The following is a 22530-nucleotide window of genomic DNA, read 5'->3' on the forward strand; positions in this document are numbered from 1 at the left end:
TATTTGCAGGCCGCAGGAGGCATGAAGAAGAGAAAAGTGTATGAAATTGGCTCTCAGGTAGCACAATTCTACTCTGGCTCAACAAATGTCGCCTCTGCTAGTGTTGCGACATGATCACAGCCAGACCCTAGTGCTGAGGAGATTAGTGCTTTATAGGCTCGTTTTGACGAGCAGGAGAGGCAACTCGCAAAGCTTCGAACACATGTCATGCAGATGTCTCGCCCACATACTGATGTTGATCCCTCACATCCTCCTACTATTTTGCATCTTCCCGCTTCTCTCTCGGATACTGTAGTTGCTATTGCAGATACCTTGCTGACTCCAACAGATACTACAACGTGTCCCGAAGACACTACAGCACATAATGCAGAACTACACAGCCTCCTGCAGCCACTTCAGCAGACAAGCAGCGTAGATTCGACTTTGGACCGTTTCAGTTTTATTATTTTGCTTTAAATTTCTTATTTTGTAAAAATACAATGTTTAGGCTAGTTTTTTGTATTATAATGAGGAGTTGAATATTTGGATTTTATGCACATATTTGTTGTTTTTTAGCAGTGAAAAAATTTTTAGTTTTAAAAATTTTAAATATTTTTTTTTCCGCCATTTGCATTTTGCGACTGATCTCCTAGGGCATTGCGACTGAAATTTATTTTTTAAAATCTAAATTGTGATCGATTTGTGACAAATTAGCAACCGTATTTCAGTAAAAATACTGCCAATTGCAATTGATTCGCGACCAACTCAGCGACCATGGGCAATACCCATGGATTTGCGACTGCAAGTTTGCGCCAAAAACTGTAACAAAATCGATCGATTTTAATATAATTATGACCGAGGGTGGACACCAATATTCGTTGCAGTATAAATAACGACGAGCTATTTTGCGACCGATTTGCGGCGGTAGCAAATCGGTGGCACTTTCATTTCTGCGATCGATCAAATCGGTGGCACTTTCATTTCTGCGATCGATATCCTAATTCAATTTTGCGCGGTATGTTGTAGTGTATATCGAATATCAATCATGGTTAGTATTTATTTAAATTAACATGTAACTATTAATATTATTTTTTTTACAGAGTAAATTTTAATTAATTCTACTTCTTTTGTTGTTAAGTCTTATTATGTTTCGGTTCGATTTTGGAAGCAAAATTGAAGTCAGTAAAGTTTAAGTCTTATTAAACCAGCCATTAAAAATATAACTTCTCACGTTGTAGACCTTTACAACATTATTAATGGTCTTACTCACACATTTTATTGTGTATGTCTTCAAAACATTATAGATTTTTTCAAAAAAAAATTTTTCAAATATTAAATAGTTAATATTTTAAGATTTTAAAATTATTATTTTGAGATGAAGACAATTTATTATTATTTTAAGATTTTATCAAGATCACTTCCAATTAAGTTTCAAGTTTCAAGTTTCAACAGGAAGTAACAAATAAAAATTTTTCAAAATGGCATAATTATTTTTAATCAAACAATTAATTTATACCGCACGCGAAGTGTGGAACTACGAACTAGTTACTATATATATATATATATATATATACACACACTAATTAACATTAGCTACGATGATTATGGAATTGAAAATTTACCATATTTGCTTGGTCTACAAAACTTGCAACCGTTGACTTGAGCATTTCATTTGATTTATTTTATCTAATCAATTAGTTTGGTTAATTCAACTTGATTTATCAGCTAGTTCGGTTCGGAAATATTAAGTTCATACTTCATGCTCTCTCTCTCCCTCTCTCTCTCTCTCTGTGACAAGGCTTGTTAGATATTAACAGCAAATTGAGAAAGGAAAGAATAACTAGAATAACCATATGTTGATCTTAGCAAACAAATTTGTTATAGTTTGCTTTTATTTATGGTTTCATTCTAACGGGAAAATTCTGAAACAAAGTTAAAAGTTAATGTAATTCTCAATTCCATTCCTTTCACTACTGAAACAAATTTGGTATCAAATGCCACTTCTGCACTACCCAAGCTGTATGGAGAAAATATTTTGTTTGGACCAATTGGCATAAAGAGAATTGAAAAGAAATTGCAGGAGTATTACGTGTACTTAATAAATTCCTTGTTATTTCTCGATTAGGGTTTCTCACATTTTGAGATTTGTCCTCTAAAATTTAAAGTTTTTACTTTCTTTTGGGAGTATTCCTTTTGTTCTTCTCCATTTTTTGTTTCATGTTTTGCTTTGTATTTAAGTTTTCTTCTTTTCCTCTCTCTGTTTCAGGTATAGAATTTCGAAAGCTCAATTAGCTGTTCACACCTCCAAACAGATATTCCTCGAAAAATTCTGACATGGATTCCATCTAAAGCTCCAAACTAAAATCCAAGAGCATAAATATCTCTCTGAAAACCGTGTTTCTTGTGGCCAAAACTAGCACCCCAAGTTGCAGAAAGAGAGAGTCGTCTTGCTTATTTCTGTAGTTAAAAGAAATTATCACAAAAGCTGCTTCCATAACTTTTACTGCATAACTTTTACCTCAGCATTAACCAATTGAATGACTGGACCAACACAATTGTCTAAAGGCAATTTTCCTCCAAAAAAGGATCCAGAACTTGATAAATTTACAGATAAACTTCATGCATTACAGCCGATAACTTGGTGTGACAATGAACAAAAGTTAGGAGAAAGCATATTATTAATAGATTTCAAGCCTTGTCAAATTCTCAGAGAAAAGGTATATATCTACAAATTCTCGCCTTTTTTTTTTTAGGTCAGAGATGTACTGATGTAGGGATTTCTATATGCAGTGAACATCTCTTTGGGAAACTCCCCTTCTCAATGTCTCTGATAGCACCGATTACCTGAAAATAAATCAAGCTCTTCAGAGTGCTTACATGTGATGATCACAGCTTGATCCCTGGTTAATTCCACTAATTGCCTGAAAATAAATCAATATAACTACTCAAGAAATGATACCAAAAGCCATATGGAAACTGATGCACAGCATATTAAAGCTAACCAGAAAAGGCTTTGACATGCTAATGAAATAAAAGCCAGCACAGAAGTCCCTGTGCAACAAGAACTATCAACAAAATAAGCAACTGAAATTAAAAGGTAAACATTCACATTCTGGCATTTTCAAGTTGAGATATTGCATGTTCTCATTTCCATCATTTCATAACAATTCTAGTCCATGAAGCAAATAAAATTACAAAAATAACTAAGCCTTAACCCAAACTAGTTGGGATCGGCTATGTGAATCATTTGTTTCCAATATCCACATTAATCAAAATAATAGCAATGCAAAGCGAAGTATTAACTGAGAAAAAATTTTGAAACACTTTTTGCGGAAAAAGAACTTTTGAAAGGGAAATTTTGAAATCATTGAATAAACAAAACAAAACACACGACGAGCAACAACTACTAACTAGGGTTTGCTATATGAATCTATAAAGCAAATAAACTGGAAACTGAAAAACCACATCATTGAGTTGAAACCATAAACATCTCAAACTTACTAGAGGTTCAACAAATTTACGATTAACTTTAGCATCATAATTAAATAATAATAGTAAAAACATTAGGAAAAAGAAAATATGAGTAAACTTAGAAAGCAGTCCAACCTGAAACTTTGTAAGCTATGGCACCACTAATTTTCAGCAGAAGTCACAGCAGTTGTTTCTTGCAGAGTAACAGACTGATCAGATACTGATTTGTCCCTAAACCAACAGATTGAACCAAAGAAATCACAAGATGTTGCCAAATTCAATACCTTTGCCGGAAAAGAGAAGAGGCAGACAACTTCTGATTCAAATTCTGAGCTATTAAAAAAATGTTCTTAGGCCTTAACCAGTTCTTAATTTTAATTCCTGTGGCTTTCCATGTGTAAAGAATTGTCCCCAATGAAGAGATTGAGTCAGTTGTCTCCTTTCCCTGGCTTCCTCTATATATGTCAGAGCTTCATTTTCCTTTTTCCTCACTCCAGTAATGACCCTCCAGCTGTGGTGCAATGTAGAATTTCATCGCTCGAATCACCCAACGGAGTCATGCACTACTCTGTAGCAATTCAATCTGACATTCAACAGTCAAGACATATTCATAACTCTATACACAGCTTTGTCATTTCCTAAGGATTTGCATTTTTCATATCCCTCACCAACCCATGCAAGATATGATATATGCTCTCCATTTGAGGATGTGATGGGGATCCCACTAGGAACTCATGCACAATCCCATTAACGTTGATCCAGCTACACCCTGGTTGTTTCTTGACTCCTTTCTCCCTCATAAACCACCTCAGTGCTGATACATCGTTCCATTTATGATCAACTGCAAATATATTGGCTAACATTACATATCCTGCAGAATTAGCTGGATCTACTTCAACAAGCCTCTTGTAAATAATTTTAGCCAAATCTACTTTATAGTGGAGCAGGCAACCCCCGAGCAATGCCCCCCATACAAAATTATTTGGTTTGAATGGCATGGAGGTAGTAACCTTGAATGCTTCTTCCAAATGGCCCTCTCGTGCAAGAAGATCAATATAGCAAGCATAATGCTCCAATTTAGGACGGACTAAAAAGCGTGAACTCATATCTAGGAATATCTTTTGTCCTTCATCCGATAATCCTGAGTGGCTACAGGCCCATAAAAGTCCAAGGAATGTTCCAGGATTGGGATGCAAACCAAACTCTTGCATTTTGGAGAAAAGGTTAACCGCCTTCACCCCTTCACCATTTATTGCAAGACCCATTATCATGGCATTGAATGAAACAACGTCTTTGGAAACCATCTGGTTGAAAACATCCTTTGCCTTGTCCAAACTCCCACATTTAGAATACATGTCTATGAATGCAGTAGCTAGAATTCTATTAGATTGTAGAACGCCTTTCTGTCCTCTAGATTTCATGTATTGATGAACCCACATTCCAAGCTCCAGATCACCAATTTGCGCACAAGCAGAAAGCACACTAACCATTGTAACATGGTTGGGTCTACAAGTAGGATCCATAATCATTAACCGAAAAAGATTCAAACCCCCCAAAGAATCACCATTTTGAACATATGCATTTATCATAGAATTCCAAGGAAGCACACTTCTTTTTCCATCATCACTAATATCATCAAATCTTTCCCTACTCTTTTCAATATTCCCCCATTTCCCATACAAATAGACAAGAACATTATTGACTGAATCACGAATCTTGGAATCAATTTCGTTAATAAGTTCTAATAAAAGAGTTAGCCATTTCTCAATTTGGTGAATCTCAAGGCTAGAACAAGCTGATAAAACACTAACTAAAGTATCATCTTCTGGACTCAAATTCTCCTTAACCATCAAACGGAAAAACCTTAAAGCTTCCTCGGCATAACCTGATTGAGCAAAACCAGCGATTAAAGAAGTCCAACAGCAAACTACACCTTTCTCAGGCATTTCATCAAACAACATACGCGCAGAGACCAAATCCTTAAACCCTTTAGCATAAAGGGCTAAAAGAGCATTGCAAACAAAAGGGTCAGTAATAAAACCAACTTTGAAGATATGGGTATGCACTTGTTCCACATAAAACACATTTTTAGAACCAAAACATGCCTTCAAAATAAAAGAGAAAGTCAAATCATTAGGGTAAAGGTGCTGCCTTTTCAATCTTCGGAAGAGCAAAAAAGACCCATGAAAATCACCCTCATGAGCTAAGACTCTAATTATGGCATTGAAAGGAAACAAATTGGGATTTTGAATTTGGTTAAAAAGACGAATAGAAAACTTAGATGGGTAATGGCCAATAAGACGAGTGGCTATTAGGTTGTCTTGATGAGCATCAAGACGAAAGACTTTAGCATGGATTTGGAGGAGATGGGGAATTGGAATGCGACCTTGCAAAAGAGCAGAGAGAGTTGCAGAAGTTAGGATGGCCTGATTTCGCATTAAGAAAGTTGGAGCTTTCGAACTTCAAGATTTTGGAGCGAAGTTTGGTCTGTGAGTTTTGAGAGTTTGAACTTTGAAGTATTAGCATAATATATGCGTTTGCTAAAGCACGAGAAGATTAGTAATTTAAAGGCTTAATCAAATTTTTAAGATTTGGCCGATACTTTTAATTTTGTCCATCAATACACTGTATTTTTTTTTTTCTCGCAATCCGGAAGTGAAGAAACATGCTTGGCAATTATTGGGATTGCGGATAGTATGAATTGATAGCTGATGGATTTCAAATTTATGGTGACACGATAAGGAAATTATCTCAACAACGCAATCTTTTAATTTAGAGCATTTCCAATGTGACCATAAATTACTCTAATTTATTTGTCACGTCTTACCTTCTTTAATGCAATTGTTTTTTTAGTATGTGAGTCTAATGTGTCAAAAAGAAATATAGACATTGTTCATTAGGCTCTCGAGAGTCTGTTAGACAGCATGACCTAGATATTCATTCTATTTTTCCTATTTATTCTGTTTTTTTTTACACCTTCTTTTCATCCGTGCTCAAATTTATTGTCGCGCTAAAACTGATTTCTTCTTCGTGCTCAAATGGAAAAATATGGAGTTTCTTCATCGTGTTTAGGCGAAAAAATATAAAATTATGGTTGGTTGTCTATCTAACAAATTATCAACACCAGAGGTGCCAAGTACGAAATAAAGTTCAAAAGAAGAGCTCTAGCAATTGGATCAAGGTAATATTTTTTCTTCATTTTAATTCTTTTATCAGTCTTTTGTTTTAATTTGATTCTGATTGTATGATCAGTATTTGTAATCAAATAGCTCTAGAATTAATCTCAAAAATTAATGTAAAACTAGCTCTTAACTGTCTTTATAGTTCCTACATTCTTTTTTATTTTTGGCACTTCTTAAAAACTCGTCTAAAATCCATGTCTCTCTCCTCTTCCACCCCTCCTATTGTCATAGTGATTTAAGCAAATAACTAGAAAGCATGAAACACACAAAAACGGAATTCCATCATTATTTCTCTTGGCTTGTTAAGAAACTTATCTTTTTATCTTGCTTTGGACTAGATTTCATATTGTTCAGTTTCCGCTGAACATGATTTCATATAAAACATATGAAGTTAACATCGCAAAATTATTATTGTTCTTTGTTTGTATTTGGTTGAGTTGATTATCGTTTGTTACCAGCAACTCTACAACAATTTGTTTTTAGTTTACTATATTTTTATATCTTTAATTTTAATTATATATAATTTTGAAAAATAAAATCCACATCATCATAAAGTTTTAAAAAAAATCAGAAAGCATCAAAGCAACTCCAATGGGATTGTGAATTGTGGTTTATCTAATTGCCAAATCAGAAAAATGGATAGTTGAACAACAATATCATTTTCAATGCTATTGTCTATTCAATCTGTTAAGCTGACGTATAAAAAAAAAGTAGACACTATGAACCATATTCTCTATTTTCAGAAAGTCCGTTAATCAGTGTGACTCAGCTATTTAATTCTTTTTTTACTATTAATTTTATTTTCTTTTTTCCATTATCTTCTCTCACGCTAAAACTTCTCATCCTCAACTTATTTGCTTTTATTTTAATTAGATATAATTTTAAAAAAATAATATACATCATTGTAAAATCCTATTCTAATTAAAATACATTAGAGGAACCCTTTTTCAAATTCAATATTCACAAATAGACTTATTAGCCACATGACTGTTAATATCTTTTATTTAATATATCATATAAGCCACAACCCACAATCATATTGGAGTTGCTATTAGAGAGCTATTTTTAAAATTTAACGTCTACAGATGCACATTTAGCCACATCATCACCAACAGCTTCTATTTATTAAGACACATCGACCACAATCCATGATTGCATTAGAAATGTTCTTATAGATTCTAAAAACAAAGATGAATTGTCAATGAACAATCACGGATGTGAGCTGACATGTTGTTGGGCCAATTAACAGCAAAAATTAGTGTTTTTTTTTAAAACATAATAATGTATTTTGATAAAATAATAAATAAACTAATATTCCAATTAAAAAAAAAAACTAATATTTCTCCCATAATCTGAGTTTGGAAGGTAATATCACCTTTGGGGGACGCTTAAAGTGAAACATGACAAATGGCATTCACTCTCTACATTCACTCTCTAAATTCACTCTGTGAATTTATTCATAAATTAAATCAATGAAAAATAATTTTTTCATTAAAATAAAACCATTTTTTAGGATAAAATTTGAATAATTTTTAAAAAATATCTATTTACCTTGATTTCATCTATAAACAAGACTGTAAAACAAGTTTAAACAAGTTAATTTCACCACAAACTATTATTTTCAAATTCTTTATCAATCAAAATACTTTAAAATTGTTCAGTTAAAAAAAACTTTTAGAGCAAATAACTCTTTTTATTCGGATTTTTTTTATAAAACATTTTATTACGTGGATGATGTTAGAATATAATTTTAAGGGGAAAAAAATAAGCTGATCACTAAATTATAGTCAAATTAATTTATGATGATTTAAATTTTCAAAAATTAACTATGAGGTCTTTATATCATGATATTATTAACACTTTGATCCTTTCATCCGAGACAAAGGGATCAAATTATTAATACAATTATAAATTAAAAACCTCATATTTAGTGTTATTATAATTTGAGTACCAATTTTCTTTCTATCTTAAAAATATTTTCTATACAAGGTCAATTAGTCTTTTCTTAGTCAATTGATAGTCAAAACTTGAAAGATATTATTTTAGATAGAATGATTAAATATTAACAGAATCATAATTTATAAATATCATAACTAGTTTTTAAAAATAAAAATTCTCATATGCTAATTTAATTATAATTTAGGAATCAATTTGTATTTTCTTCCTGATTTTAATTTTCAAATATCCTATTATATGTATTGTGTTTTATTACAAAAACAAATAATTCTATTAGAAGGATATTTTATTTAATAAGCATATTTTAGATTTCATCAGTGTCCAAATTCGTATATTTTATTATTATATAACTAAGCCGCATAGAGAATCACTTTTGCCATAACAGTGATTTGTCCATTTAGCCCTTTCACATTTTATTAATTATATTTTTGTCATATAATATTTTCTTTTTAACCCTTTTATTATTTTTCAATTAAATTCTTGCCCCAATAATAGTTTACCCACTTAATCCTTTTATTATTATTTCATTACATTTCTACACAATATTATTTTTCAGTTTAACCTTTTTATTATTCTTTAATTACATTCTTACCACGCTAGTATTTTACCCACTTAATCCTTTTATAATTATTTAATTAGATTTCTGTTCAATATTATTTTTTCACTTAACCTTTTTATTATTCTTTAATTGCATTCTTGCCATAACTTAAAAAATTATTCATTTAAAATTTTTTAAATTATTTTTGCAAATTTATATAAGCAAAATTTAATATGAGTTTTCCATTACATTTTTGAAAAAACATAAGTATAAACAATTTGAATAGTTAATTTTGTAATATATAAAATTGATATACCATTGATTTATATATAAAAAATTATTAATGACTAACTTTTTCCATTAATTTGATTTATTTTCATAATTTTTATTTTTTTTATATCCAATTAATCAATAAATGCGATATATCTTTTCTTATAACGTAGAAATCATTAGAATTTGAAAATTTTAGTAGTTTGCGTACATTCGTACATATATATTACTGTTAACATTAAATATTACATTTATTATAAACAATTATCCGTTGAATATTAATTATCAAATGTCGATAATAATTTTTTCAAGCAAATTAAAGATTAATATTATAAACTTATATAAAGCTCTACTAATAATACTTTTAAAATAATGTTTATTTATTATTTTATTATTCTAATTAATAAAATAATAATATTTGATATCTTATTTAAACTCAAGAATACTATCTATATAAATTTATATTTTTTTTGACTTTTTTTTGTCTAAATTGACTCAAATTAAAATTTCAAAGATAAAAAAAATTAATAAAAATTATTTTTTATTTTATTTATACAAATTACCCATTTCATTTGAGAAATATTAATATGTAATGGATTGACATTGAAAAACTCTTATTTTGCATATATTCACATTAAAAAACTTTATAAATGGATAAAACATTAAATTTTACTTAGTATAAATGTAAAAAGAAAAAACAAATAAAGTTTCTTATTGTATATAGTATTTCATGTATTTATCTTTGGTGATTATTTAAATAAAATAACGATCAAATTAATTTCTTAATAATTTTATTAATTATTATTTTTATTTTTAAAAAATATTTTTAAATTATTATATGTTGACAATAGACTGGTATCGTTGAAAAATTTATAATAAAGTTGTGCTAACTGAGACAAAAACGAACATATATGAATTTTCAACCTTATTTAGTTGATAAATGTATATATTTGTGTGATAACAAAAATTTTGGCCAATAGCACTATCAAGCTACACATATACTATTATGGTTTATTATGTAATTACATGTACACGACAATGTCAATATAACATTTATAATGTTGTCTATAAGTTAAATTATTATGTACGAAATCAACAAATATGAAGTATCGTACACAAACTTTTATCACAAAATGTTAAATTTTATTATATCATGACACAACTTATAAAATTACATTTATAATTAACCCGCGCAATAATGTGCTCGTATTCACACTACCGTGTGTTATTAAATATCAAATGTAACTATTATATATAGATTAAAATTATTAAAATATACTTTTGATTTTTCAATAAAATTGATCACTAAATATACTCAATATTTTTAGCACAGACAACCAAAATTAAATAAGCCTCCATACTACATTTTTACTCAAAATTTAAAAATTTTATAGAATTCATATCGAAGAAATATTAAACACAAATTAGTTTCCTTTAACGAATAAGCAACATTCTAGCATAAAAGATAATAACATAAAATGAATTTTGCATATTCCTTGATGACAATAGAGATAATAAGCAATCACAAGTCAGAGAACCAACTTTTTAAATATTTGGTTACTTAAATCCTTCCTAAAAAAAAGGTATAATATAATTGGATTTGAAATTATATTCAATTCAAAACTTAGATCACTATATTTAAGAAATAACTAACTTATGTCTTAACTCATTATCGAGCCATTTCATCAAAAGTGAGCCCTTTCCGTCCCAAAACTTCCGTCCCAAAAATATGTATAATTAACCATAAAGAGTTTACTTTTTGGACGTAATGATCTATGAGATGTCATAGTTATTTCTCAATACTTAAGTGTTAATTTAAACATAATTTAGATACTTAATTATATTTTGCCCCTCAAAAAATAAACAAGCATCCATTTAGAAATAAAGAAAATAAAACAACTCCAAACGTTAGGACCTATCATCCTCCATACAGGACTCAAAAGAAAACAGAAACCACACATTATTTTTTTTATCTAATAAAAACAAGAGAAAAAAGAATATTTAATATTTAATAATTATATAGGTAAGAAAACAGCTTTTCACGCAAATAATTTATTTGTAAAAGTACTTTTTTTTTTTTTATAATAGCATTAACCTGAAAACAATTTACACAAGAAATATGACAGAAGTATTCTTATAACAAAGAAAACAAGTATGCTTTTACACAAAGATAACCTATTCATAAGCAAAACCATTATTGGCCCTCTCACTTGAACTCTCTTCATGTTGGAAAACAAACTTTGTATACACCAACAAACTCTTCTATGTACATATGAAGTACGCATAGCACCTTCAAGCAACTTGATCAACAGCCATCATTTTCCACATTGCTTGTTACAGACAGAAGTTCCATCAACTCCATTCTATATTCTAGGCCTCGAAGGTAGTGTCCCAAAAGCATACACCTTAAGGAATAATGACAAGAATTAGACCAAAAGGAAGTAATATTTTTACCTAGACAACTATTTAATGCTTCATCACATGCAACAAATTCGTATGATGGCCACACCAGATGTTCAATTCACTGACCCTACATCCTTTTATGGTTTTATTAACTGCCTGATTCAATATTTCATTGCTTAAAATTCTGCAGTGGAGAGGCAAAAATCAAGTTCTCCAAACTCTGAACAAGTCAATCACCTCTTGCTTGCTTACATGAAAGACATGTATATATATTTTTCTTTAGAGGAAAGATTCGGGCTTCTTGATTCTACATGCTAAGTGAAAACAGTCAAATTTGCTGTTCAAATGTTTTCTGACTAAGCTATTGCCAAGTAGTTTAAATTTGCAGGTAATCAAGATTCGAATCGACATCTCTACATCTATTTCCAGCTGGATTGAAGTTTTCAATTTAAAAAAAGTTTCAAGGGAAAAAGAAAGGAAAATCAGGATTAAAGCACAACAAAAAAAAGGTTAAAGGATTTGGCTAACCAGAAGAGCAGACGTGCAAGATAGTCCCTTGTTAAGGAAATGTGGGGTTGGAACTGAAGCGAGGTGTTTTCAACAAGTTCAGGACAGCCTTCTCTCCCAATTTTTCGTGTCCCCATTAATGTGCTGTTCTCTGATTGATGTGGAGCCTTGGAATGCATCTTAGGAGAAAGAGTTGCCAGGAGGCCATGGACTACAGAGTGGATTACTTCTTTCAATTCAGGGGATGTAGGCTCTGATAACTCAGCCACCTGTACAGTTTAGAATTTTGTTAGTTGAAAATAATAACTGAAGCCCACACCTTAAGCAGGTTCTGGATGTGCAAAACAAAAATCCATATTAGAAACAGAATACCCATGGTATGAAGGCTAAAATAATTAAAAAGAAAAAAGAAAATCCATTGCCCATTTTGAAACATAAGACACTTATAAAATCAGGCTGAAGAACATAAGTACATGTATAAGAACATGTTATTATAACCTGGTAGGTTGCATTAATCACGGCCAACAGTTAAACCAAAAGCCAGTTCTCGTCCCTATACATAACCAACATAAATTAGACTAAATCTTGTAGCATCAGCATGTAAAATCAATGTAATTAATATTAAGATGTTATTGGAAGCAGGCGAGTTTCCATGGCCTTCAGAATTGCACTTAAATAAAATTGTAGTCAACGTGCTCTACCCGTTGTTGAGAATGAACAAACAGAAACAGCTTTCGGTGAAAACTTCTCCATTATATCAATTTTACTATCATCCTCATTCCAAGTTCAACCTATTTGGCTTGTCCTCATGATAACAGGAAAATTCAAGAAAATTTTGCAAGTAAAAAATGTTATCATGACATCATCAATCTAACATGTCAAATCCTCTGGCTTTATCAATTATATTAAAGAACTTTTTCAAGCAAAATGTCATTACTACTAAAAGCCTGTAATCACCAACTTGACACAAAGCTGCAACAACAGCATCCAATGGTAGCATATCCTTGCAGGCAAAAGTTCAGTAATTCAAAAAAGCTTCGGCAAAAACATAAACAGAAGAGAATAAGTAGAGCAACTTAGATATTAGAATAGAACCTTCTCCGGTTTTAGTGATCTTAAATAGTCAAGTAAATCATTCTTTTCTTCGCCAACAAACTGTTGCATCTGAAGAGCAGCACTTTTCCTCTTGACTTCATGAAGTTCCTTTAATAAACAAAAGAGAAAAAAAATGTAAAAATGCAGCCTGACCATAATAAACGATTGTTGATAACAATATTGATAAAGCAGCCACACAAAAACAGAAGGAAAGCATTGTGGGGCAGGGAACTGTGGCAAAAACAAGCAAAAATATATGAACAGGCAAGACATCAGCAGCATCAGACCCCATAATCCTTAGATGCTTCATTAAGACACAGGTTCTAAAGTACCAGTCCTACCGTCCTTCTATCTTCTACCACAAAAGGAAATCTTGTGTATCATTTCTTTTTAATTGTAATTATAAATAATCAAATGCAGAAGTCTTACATGACATGCATGTATAAAAATCTTAAAACTAAACGGGCTCCTTAATATGTAAGTATAAAATCATTCATGGTTCGCCTCTAGTTGTTTCTTATAAAATTCATAACAAAAACCAACGGCAAAACTTTCGTTGTCTAGCTTCATATCTGAGTTTGAAAACAAAATGTCTCGTTTATATAGGTAGGCTGAAACTAATATTAAAGAATATGACTTAGAATGAGTAGCATATTATCTATTAATTACAAAGCATTTTAACAACTTTCTAATGTTAGTCTCCTCTCTTTCTTAAAAAAGCTCAGGAAAAAAAAAAACTAGCCAAGCCACTGCAGAGCAGGCATCCCAAAATCAAATAAAATCAAATTGACAACTCTCAATAAGAGGTCCAGACGAGGGGATTAAAGAATAAGAAATAACGAAAAAGTTCAGAGTAATATTAAGTGACAGTTACTTGTCAATAACAATGCTAACATAACCTCGAAAAGTCTCGATCTAAAAGTGCTAGAGACATTCTTCTCCTATCAGAACTTTCTTTTTCTTGGATACAAGGTACGTGAAATGAACCTATATTCCATGAAAGTTTGACATCCATATCTACAGTTTCAACAGCCCAAACTAAGAAAAACCAACTCCATCAGCTAAATCAAATTTGTATGACACACATGATCAGAGAAACTACATCATCTATATTAAATTTTCCATTTCAAAAACAAACCTCAGACCATAAAGATTGAATGGCAAACACATAATAGAAAAATTGAAGCATTTTTAAGTAATGGCTAACTCACATTCTTTGAATCACAAGAAGGTTCAAAAACAGGCAGTTATTACCGTTAGCTTATGAAGTGATCAATCCACATTATTCCTCCCATCAGAGCTTTCTATTTCACACATAATGCAACCCACCCTTTGTACCTACACTCACATCCTCCACCAAATAAAGATGATATAATTCTTTGGGTTGTTCTATTACATTAATGGAGCCTTTATTAATTCCAACCATTCTATGCATACCAAAATTCATTAAGGGCAAAATAGCTTAAGTAAAGTAGCAAAATATAACAAGGAACTTGAGAACTCATTGATGACTTGTTCATTGACAAACATAAGTTGCCAGAATATGAACCTTTTTCACAGAAGATAAACGAGACTGCAAATCAAGAATATATTGCTGAGCTTCAGGGGAGACTTCACCAAGGCCTTGGATGCCAATATTATCACATAGGTCTTCAGTTGCTTTTTCAAGTTTAGCATTTCTTTCATAATATTGGTTCATTTTCTCACTATTTTCTTCTGTCCCTTGCAAATCAAGTTTAGAGTTTTCTGGTTCTTGGCTTTCAGTATTGCCTTCATATTCAAAGTTTTTTTCAAGGCAAAGCCTATACTCAGCATTGCGCAATGTATACCTACAAGTCAAACAGAAAAGTAATTCATAGTTACCCGACATCGTACAAGAAAATAGTTGATAAAATATTATTGAAGGCTACCAAAAATGTTATCTAACAAAGCAATTAATAACTTCTGATGTAAGTTACAATGACATATTAATTTATATGCTTTTAGATTGATGACATCTGAAAATAAGGCCTATTCAAACTATAACAAACCCAATTACTCCCTCAACTAAATGCCAAGGGAAACCAATGTTACAAAATTAATGGATTCAGACCTTTGAGGGACCATAGAATATGGATTGATAATAATAAGACAAATGATTTTACCCAGTCATTATTGAAGAGATCAACAACTTGGAGAGAGGTTCCCATAAAGCCTCAATTAAAACTTTAAATCGATCAGAGGGAAGTAAACCCAACATGCCAGAGATGGTCCTCTTCATTGCATCCAAGGTAGTAGGTGGAACATCTCTTTGTATAAGGCTCACGTCTAATGGTTCTATTTCTTGTATCAAATCTGAAAGAATTGATTTCTGAAAGAACAAACGCTGGAAATCAATATGACAGAAAAATAAACAATAACATTGGGCAATTGTAAGATACAGTATGCAAATTATTTTCCTAATTGTTCATTATTGTCTTCGTTTGTAACTATCAGGGCCTATTAATGACAAGAAGTGGAAGGCAGACTGGATAATCTTCAAGCTTTGAAATAGAACCAATAAAAAGCCAAAAGAAAAACTTAACCATATGGAACCAAGGGCAAGAAGTTCATAGATATAACTCATAGACCTCGTTCCTTATCAGAAGAAAGTAACAGTGAAGTCTAAGATTGAAAATTTAAAATGCAGAACAGACTTGTTCCACAATAATAATTTTGAAATCAGAATGTTCTACAATTTATTCTATGTATTCCTCTCTCTAGAAAGCATGCATAGAGGCACATGTGTGTGTGTGTGTGTGTGTGTGTGTGTGAAGAGAACTCGCCAAACATAATGCAGAAGGTTCAAAGTTCAATAAATTCCAATCAAATGATAATACAATAATAAATCAAGTTATGCTAAGCATGTCATTGCGTTTCTAGAATGGAAGATCTAATCCCGTAATGTCATTTTCTAGAATAAATTGTGTAGCATTCAACTATTCTAAACATAAAGCAATCCTTCTTTCCCTGAATTAACTCTTGATTATGGATTGTTACAAATTCTTCAATTTGTTGAACACAAATTTGGTGAGTTTTTCAACAATCTCATGTGCCTTCTAATGATAAAAATCTATTTTCACATTTAAGTCCTAGGACTTTTCCATAATGCATGCAGGCACTCACACCCAATATTTTGCAAAGAACTATAGTGGAATTCCATCACTTCAAATGTCATTTCAGATTGCATTATTCAGTTCAAATGTTCAACCAATTGATAAAAACAGCAACTAATATGCCCAGCAAAAACAATAAGGATTCACCATGAATGCTTTGCATTGTATCCAAGCTAATTTCACACGCCCAAATATCTATTCAAATAGATTCATCATGCATGCAGCTCCTTCTGCATGGTGTTTTCACTTCACATAGGACAGATCCGTGAAGTTGAAAACATAATGAGAATTGAGATGTGTAACGACAAGTAGTTGAGTACAAAATTCCCTAGTGTTGATCAAAACATAACCCAGTAGGTACATATAATTTCAACAACTCATCAATTTCGCATTAAATAATGTTCCGAAAGTTAACTCAACCATTTCATTTTAATGAATTCTTACTAAATTATATAGCAATAACAGCAGCAGCAGCAAGAACTAATATACCTAGTAAAAAAAAAAAATCATCACTTATGCCTTGAATTATCCAGTTCCATTAATTCACAAAGAAACTGAACAAGCAATCAATTCAAACAAAGCCAGTTATAATCATATTATATGAGACTTTGCAAGAATTCAAATTCCTCAATAAGGAAACAATAAAAGCTATTGAAATTAGCTAAAGTCTGCAGAAACATGCATCAAAGGCACAGAATATAAAAAATTTAATTCAAGAAAGAGAACCAAATATTAATCACTAACCTTATCAGCTGAACCCGACTTCCGATCGAATACCAAATCATCAAAAGAAGAGGCGGAATTGGAGGAAGCGAGAATTAGGGTTCGGATTTTTCTAGGGTTTGAGGCTAAAGCAGCGTTAGGAAGATGAGAGAAAGCAAACGAGAGAGAGAAGCAAGGAAGGTCGTTATGGTGGGAGGAAGAGGAGAAGAGCAGAGGAGGAGGAGGAGAGGAGGATAGAAAGGAAGCAAAGGTTGCCATTGAAACAACAACCTTGTTTTTGCAGTCTATCTCTTCTTCCTTCCTCTGCTTGACTCTCTCTTCGCTCTGTCTCTCTCTCTCTCTCTCAATCTAGAGAGCGACAGCCAACCGCAATATTTTTGTTAAAGAGGACAAAACAGAGTAGAAGTGCAATGGACGTCGCGTGAACACGTTCCGTTCCGCGATTGATAGTCAACCGTCAAAAATTTGTCAACTTAGTTCGCACCTGGCATTGGCTCCCACATTGTTTCATTTATAAATTATAGATAAATTATTGTTTAGCCCTGAAATTTAACCTAATTAACAAATTAGTCCTTTTGTAATCATTGAAGGAAAAGAAGGTTGAACTTAGGTCTTTACTTAATTCACGTATATACTTACTACAAGACTAAGTACGTAAGCTAAAGACAATAGTTGGTTCTAGAGCATTGAAAAGAACAGGGCCTACTCTATAAAAAGTGTTTATCGGTGTCTGATCTCTAATTTTTTGAGTATGGTAGCTACCAAATTTTGCCCCTCACGGTTAAAGCTTTGGAATCTCAAAATTCCTCTAAAGTCAAGAACTTGATATGGAGATTATGTAACAGATATGTTCGTATCAATTCTCGTCTCATCGCAAGGGGAGTTGGTATCGATCTTATGTGTCCAGTTTGTAAAGGAGAACCAGAGAGTTTAGAGCATGCTTTTATTGCATTGCAAGACAATGTTGGCAGAGAACTTTACTTGGTGTCATGGATATTTACGATTTACAAGTTCATGTATCAATGGCAGATTGGTTATATATTGTGTTCCAGATGCATGAGGTTCCTGATTTACAGATTTGTGTATGATGCTATGGAGTTTATGGAAGCAATTACATGATATCATTTGGAATAATAAGTGATCTGATGTTCATCAGAATGTTAACTTTGCCTCCTCCTTTCTTTTTTGCATGGAGTGCTGCCTAGAAATTACATAATCCGCAACATTCTCAACTAAGACCTCATCCCATTGTTTAGTCTAAACCAGCACTAGGTTTCTTTAAATGTAAAATAGACGCTTCTTGGCATCAAATTGTTGATGCTGGGAGGGTTGGCTGGGTAATCAAAGATGAGCGAGGTATATGTGTCGATGTTTGTTAGATTCTCCTTCCTGGTGTTTAGGAACCATAGGTAGTAGAGGCTACATCATCTCGAGAGGCACTTAGCTAGTGCAAGAATAGCCAGCTGCACCATGTCATTTCGAGTCCAATTCCTCACAACTGGTGTAAGCTTTTTATAGTGGCAAGGATGATAGGCCCTGCTTTGTTTCAATTGTGTCTCACTATAAATACTACTTTCAAGAACTAGTTGCTTATTCTTTTATTTTTGTAAAAAAAGATAAGCGAATAGAGTTGTTCTTCTCCTTGTAACTCAGGCATATTCATCTCCTGATCTTAAGGAGTGGGGCCCTGTTCGTCCTTTTTATGTTGCTGAAACTGTATTTGACGATGATGCTTAATGAATTTCATTTACTTTAAAAAAAAAAGGTACATTCACATGAAATTTATTTATTCATACAAATAAACTTGAGAGGCAATATAATTCGTGAAGTAACTTATTAAGTAATCCAAACCCCAAGGATTATATAGTTTTTCAATAGGTTAATTATAAATTTGATATCTGGAATTTTGTAAAATATTCTATTTTAGTGTCCCAACAGAAAACCTTTGCAATTAAGTATTCAAATCCATTAAAAATTTTCAATAAAGCGTCGCCGGCTGTGGCATGCCATCTAAGCATTGTGGGGGCACACCAAGGTTCTAAAAATATGCTAATTAGGATGTAAGTAGGTAAACCACGTCATTTATAGTAGTGCACTTACTAGTTTGCCATTCTTAGATGTCATTGTGGGTAAGGGATGGAGAAATCAAAGCGTAGACTGTTCTCTCCAAAGAAATTTGAACACAGAGAGACGAAAGGAAAATTTGCTTTTCTCTCAATCGACAAACTAATTTGACTTCGACTGCAAGGCTCTAAGTTGGCGATATCTATGCTTCTCCAAGAAAATGGCCTACCAAATGAACCTTTCTTTCAATCAATAGAAACTAAACAAGAGGCTGGCATCGACTGTAATTTCTTGATCTAATGCTATATTTTCTTTTCTTTGTCTCTTCACTGGTGGTGGCATTCCCTTAGCCTTCACTGCTTTCCACTAACCAAGATTTTCTACTGGATTCAACATAGGATGAACATATTGACTCTTATTTCGAGTATTTTGATTCATCGAAACCAATTTTGATGCTCCTCCATTTGAATCTTGAAGAGGGTTCAGGTTTTTAGATTTGTCCTTAGTTAAAGAATCTTTTTTATTTGAACTAACTGATAAAGACTCCAATTTTCCAAAAAGTTCTTCTTGGGTTATACTCAAATCATCAATACAACTTAACCATCAATATCATCATCTCATCAAAATCATCATCGTCCAAGTCGCTTTCTGTATATGTTATTTCATCTTCTTCATCATAGTTGTCACTGTAGTTTCAATAATTGTAGTTTGATGGATAAGATGCCATTTTCTCAAAAAGAGACAAATATTAGCCTTCTTTTGCAATTTCTTTGTTAATTTCTTCTTTCTTCTCCTCTTCATCACTTTCCCACTAATTATTTTCACTTTCTTTTGGAATCGGCTAACTCTGTACATTTAAGTTAAAGCTAAATTTCTTTCTAATTTTGCAGTTCAATGGCTCCTTAGCTTTGTTACTGTAAGCAATCAAAAAAAAAAAAAAAAAAAGAAAAAAGAAAAAAGAAAGCAACAGACAAACTGAGCACAAAATGCACAAACATGAAAGAAAGAATTTTAAGACATTAAATCAACAAGTGACATAAGCTCAGAATCTGAGTTTGTGGGTTCTTCCATTTTATCAAGATTTGCAAAAATAGAATCCGAAGGTTGACTAAGAGAAGCAAATTTTCCTTTCGCCTCTCTGTGTTCAAATTTCTTTGAAGAGAACAGTCAAAAACTTCAATTTCCCTGTCTCTTTCCTCCAACGACATCTAAGAAGGGAAATTAGTAAGTGCACTGCTGTTAATGATGTGTATAACACAAATCTGACATGATTTACCTGTCTGGATTCTAATCAACATATTTTTAGAAGGTGGATGGGCCCCATAATGCTTAGATATAATTTCGACGTGCCCACGTAAGCAGACTGATTAAAAATTTTTAATGAATTCAAATACTTGATTGTAAATGTTTTCCATTCAGACACCAAAATAAAATATTTTACAAAGACCAAATACCAAATTTACAATTAACCCTTTTTTAATCCTTTTACATTTAAAATTTCATTAGAAAATCAATTAGTCCTAAAGTTTGTAAGGCCTAATATTTTTTTTTTTTTTTTGAAAATTTGCGGTTTATTATAATTGTACATCATTTTTCAAATTTCTGTTGCATGCGCATTCATACATACATAAATAATTATGATTTCATGCATAAATTATATATAATGCATGCGGTGTATGTGAAGTGAACATAATGAATAATGATAAAAATGTATGATGTTGTGATATTGTATGAAATGTGATATGAATTGTAGTGTACTTGGATGGAGCAGAACCATTACCTGTAGCTTGCAAGCGACGGAAGACTAGACTGCAACACTGGGCACATCTGATGAGGATGACGACGACGACGTGGATTCTGCAGACTAAGTCATCCGATGTTGTGATTAGATGATATGTTTGATTATACGTGAATGGTTTATATGCCATTGTGTGAATGTTTTAAAAGACAAAAATCATATCTATAGAAAGTCTATTTTTACATGAAAAGTTGATTTTGATTAATTATATAATTTTTAATTTTTAATTACATATGGAAAATCAGTTTTGATTAATTCTCCAATTCAGATGTTTTTTTAAAAAAATCCGTGAAATTGAAATCGAAAGTAAAATCACATAAAAATACATTTTTCGGAAAAAAAATATGCTTAACATTGGAACCGTGGTCGAAACGACAGATTTCTGAATCCAGCAGTTTACAGGCGAATTCAGTTCAGTTCACTCTTATTTTTAATAGAATTTACATGATTGAATGGTTATATTTTTGAAAAGCCCATTTAATAATATAGATCGGACTATATATATTCTTGTGGGCTTGCGACGCTATGGGCTTGATCCTTGTACTTGCCCAATATAGTATTAGTCCAGCCTAAAAATCAGTTTTATGATGCTACTCAACTTGTCAAATTTACTATTGAACTACAAAATTAACAATAATATATGCCACTAAAACTAATGATAGTTCTTACTCTACCCGGACCTCTAGTATTTTATCTGAGATTCACAAATAATTTAAGGACAAATTATTACTATGTCGGTTTTATAATATTTGTCACATTTGAAAAAATAACTTCTTTCAAAATGCTTGTAGTTTTAAGGAGTACTAATTTCTTTTTCCATATTTACTCTTTGTATATTACCGATAATTATTGCTTCAAATTTTCAAAAAAGTTTCTCTCTTTTTGTTTATTACTACCTATTTGTGAAAATTGAAGAGTCCAAAATAAATGAAGAGCTTGTAAAAAATATAAAGAGACGAATGAAATTTGAGAGGAATTTTCGCAGAAAAAAATAAAGGAATTTTAAATTTTGGCGGATAAACAAAAATTAGAATGAGTTTGGCAGAAAAAAACTCAAGCGATTGTGATTTTAAAGTTCCTAGTTCCAATTCGCGGTAATTAATACTATTTCATTGGAATTTTAAAAAAAATTATTCCATTGGATTATTCATGTATTATCTCAGTTCTATAATACTTATCACATTTAAAATTCACGCACCTTAAGAAAATCATTAAATTTATCTAAGTTAGAATAAATTATCAAATAAATTGACTATATTACCCTTAATTTAAAACTAATTCTCTAAAAAACTATTAAATTGTATATTTAAAGGGTAAATATAGAAAAAAATATTTATTACTCCTCGAAAGCATAAATGTGACAAGTATTTTGAAACAAATTATTTTCTCAAATGTGACAAGTATTATGGA

The 22530-nt window shown here is 31.6% G+C and overlaps 2 protein-coding genes and 1 pseudogene across 5 annotated transcripts; all 3 read right to left on the minus strand.

The window, feature by feature from the left end:
• Nucleotides 1–2582: 2582 nt before the first annotated feature.
• On the minus strand, nucleotides 2583–6114 carry LOC105650738 (putative pentatricopeptide repeat-containing protein At3g08820). 3 transcript variants are annotated; one of them, XM_012237683.4, is made up of 2 exons: nucleotides 3586–6114; nucleotides 2583–2823 (listed from the first exon to the last, which is right to left on the minus strand). In XM_012237683.4, exon 1 carries the CDS (start codon nucleotides 5886–5888, stop codon nucleotides 4089–4091), a length of 1800 nt encoding a protein of 599 aa, XP_012093073.1. In that variant the 5' UTR covers nucleotides 5889–6114; the 3' UTR covers nucleotides 2583–2823; nucleotides 3586–4088. The 3 variants fall into 3 exon arrangements, with proteins under 3 accessions (XP_012093073.1, XP_012093072.1, XP_089578328.1); XM_012237682.4 differs by having other exon boundaries at nucleotides 2583–2900; XM_089722202.1 differs by lacking the exon at nucleotides 2583–2823 and adding an exon at nucleotides 2901–3030.
• A 5333-nt stretch (nucleotides 6115–11447) lies between these two features.
• Nucleotides 11448–17636, minus strand: LOC105650737 (MAR-binding filament-like protein). 2 transcript variants are annotated; one of them, XM_012237680.3, is made up of 6 exons: nucleotides 17280–17633; nucleotides 15546–15751; nucleotides 14951–15230; nucleotides 13402–13509; nucleotides 12328–12575; nucleotides 11448–11801 (listed from the first exon to the last, which is right to left on the minus strand). In XM_012237680.3, the coding sequence occupies exons 1-6, from the start codon at nucleotides 17514–17516 to the stop codon at nucleotides 11702–11704; spliced, it is 1179 nt and encodes a 392-aa protein (XP_012093070.1). In that variant the 5' UTR covers nucleotides 17517–17633; the 3' UTR covers nucleotides 11448–11701. The 2 variants fall into 2 exon arrangements, with proteins under 2 accessions (XP_012093070.1, XP_020532426.1); XM_020676767.3 differs by lacking the exon at nucleotides 11448–11801 and adding an exon at nucleotides 12805–12859 and having other exon boundaries at nucleotides 12394–12575; nucleotides 17280–17636.
• A 1599-nt stretch (nucleotides 17637–19235) lies between these two features.
• LOC149495451 (uncharacterized) lies at nucleotides 19236–21250 on the minus strand (annotated as a pseudogene).
• Nucleotides 21251–22530: the final 1280 nt, after the last annotated feature.

This window comes from Jatropha curcas, chromosome 6 (genome assembly GCF_041381405.1).
Source record: "Jatropha curcas cultivar XTBG-Jc1 chromosome 6, XTBG_Jcur_1.0, whole genome shotgun sequence".
In the NCBI taxonomy this organism is placed as follows: Eukaryota; Viridiplantae; Streptophyta; class Magnoliopsida; order Malpighiales; family Euphorbiaceae; genus Jatropha; species Jatropha curcas.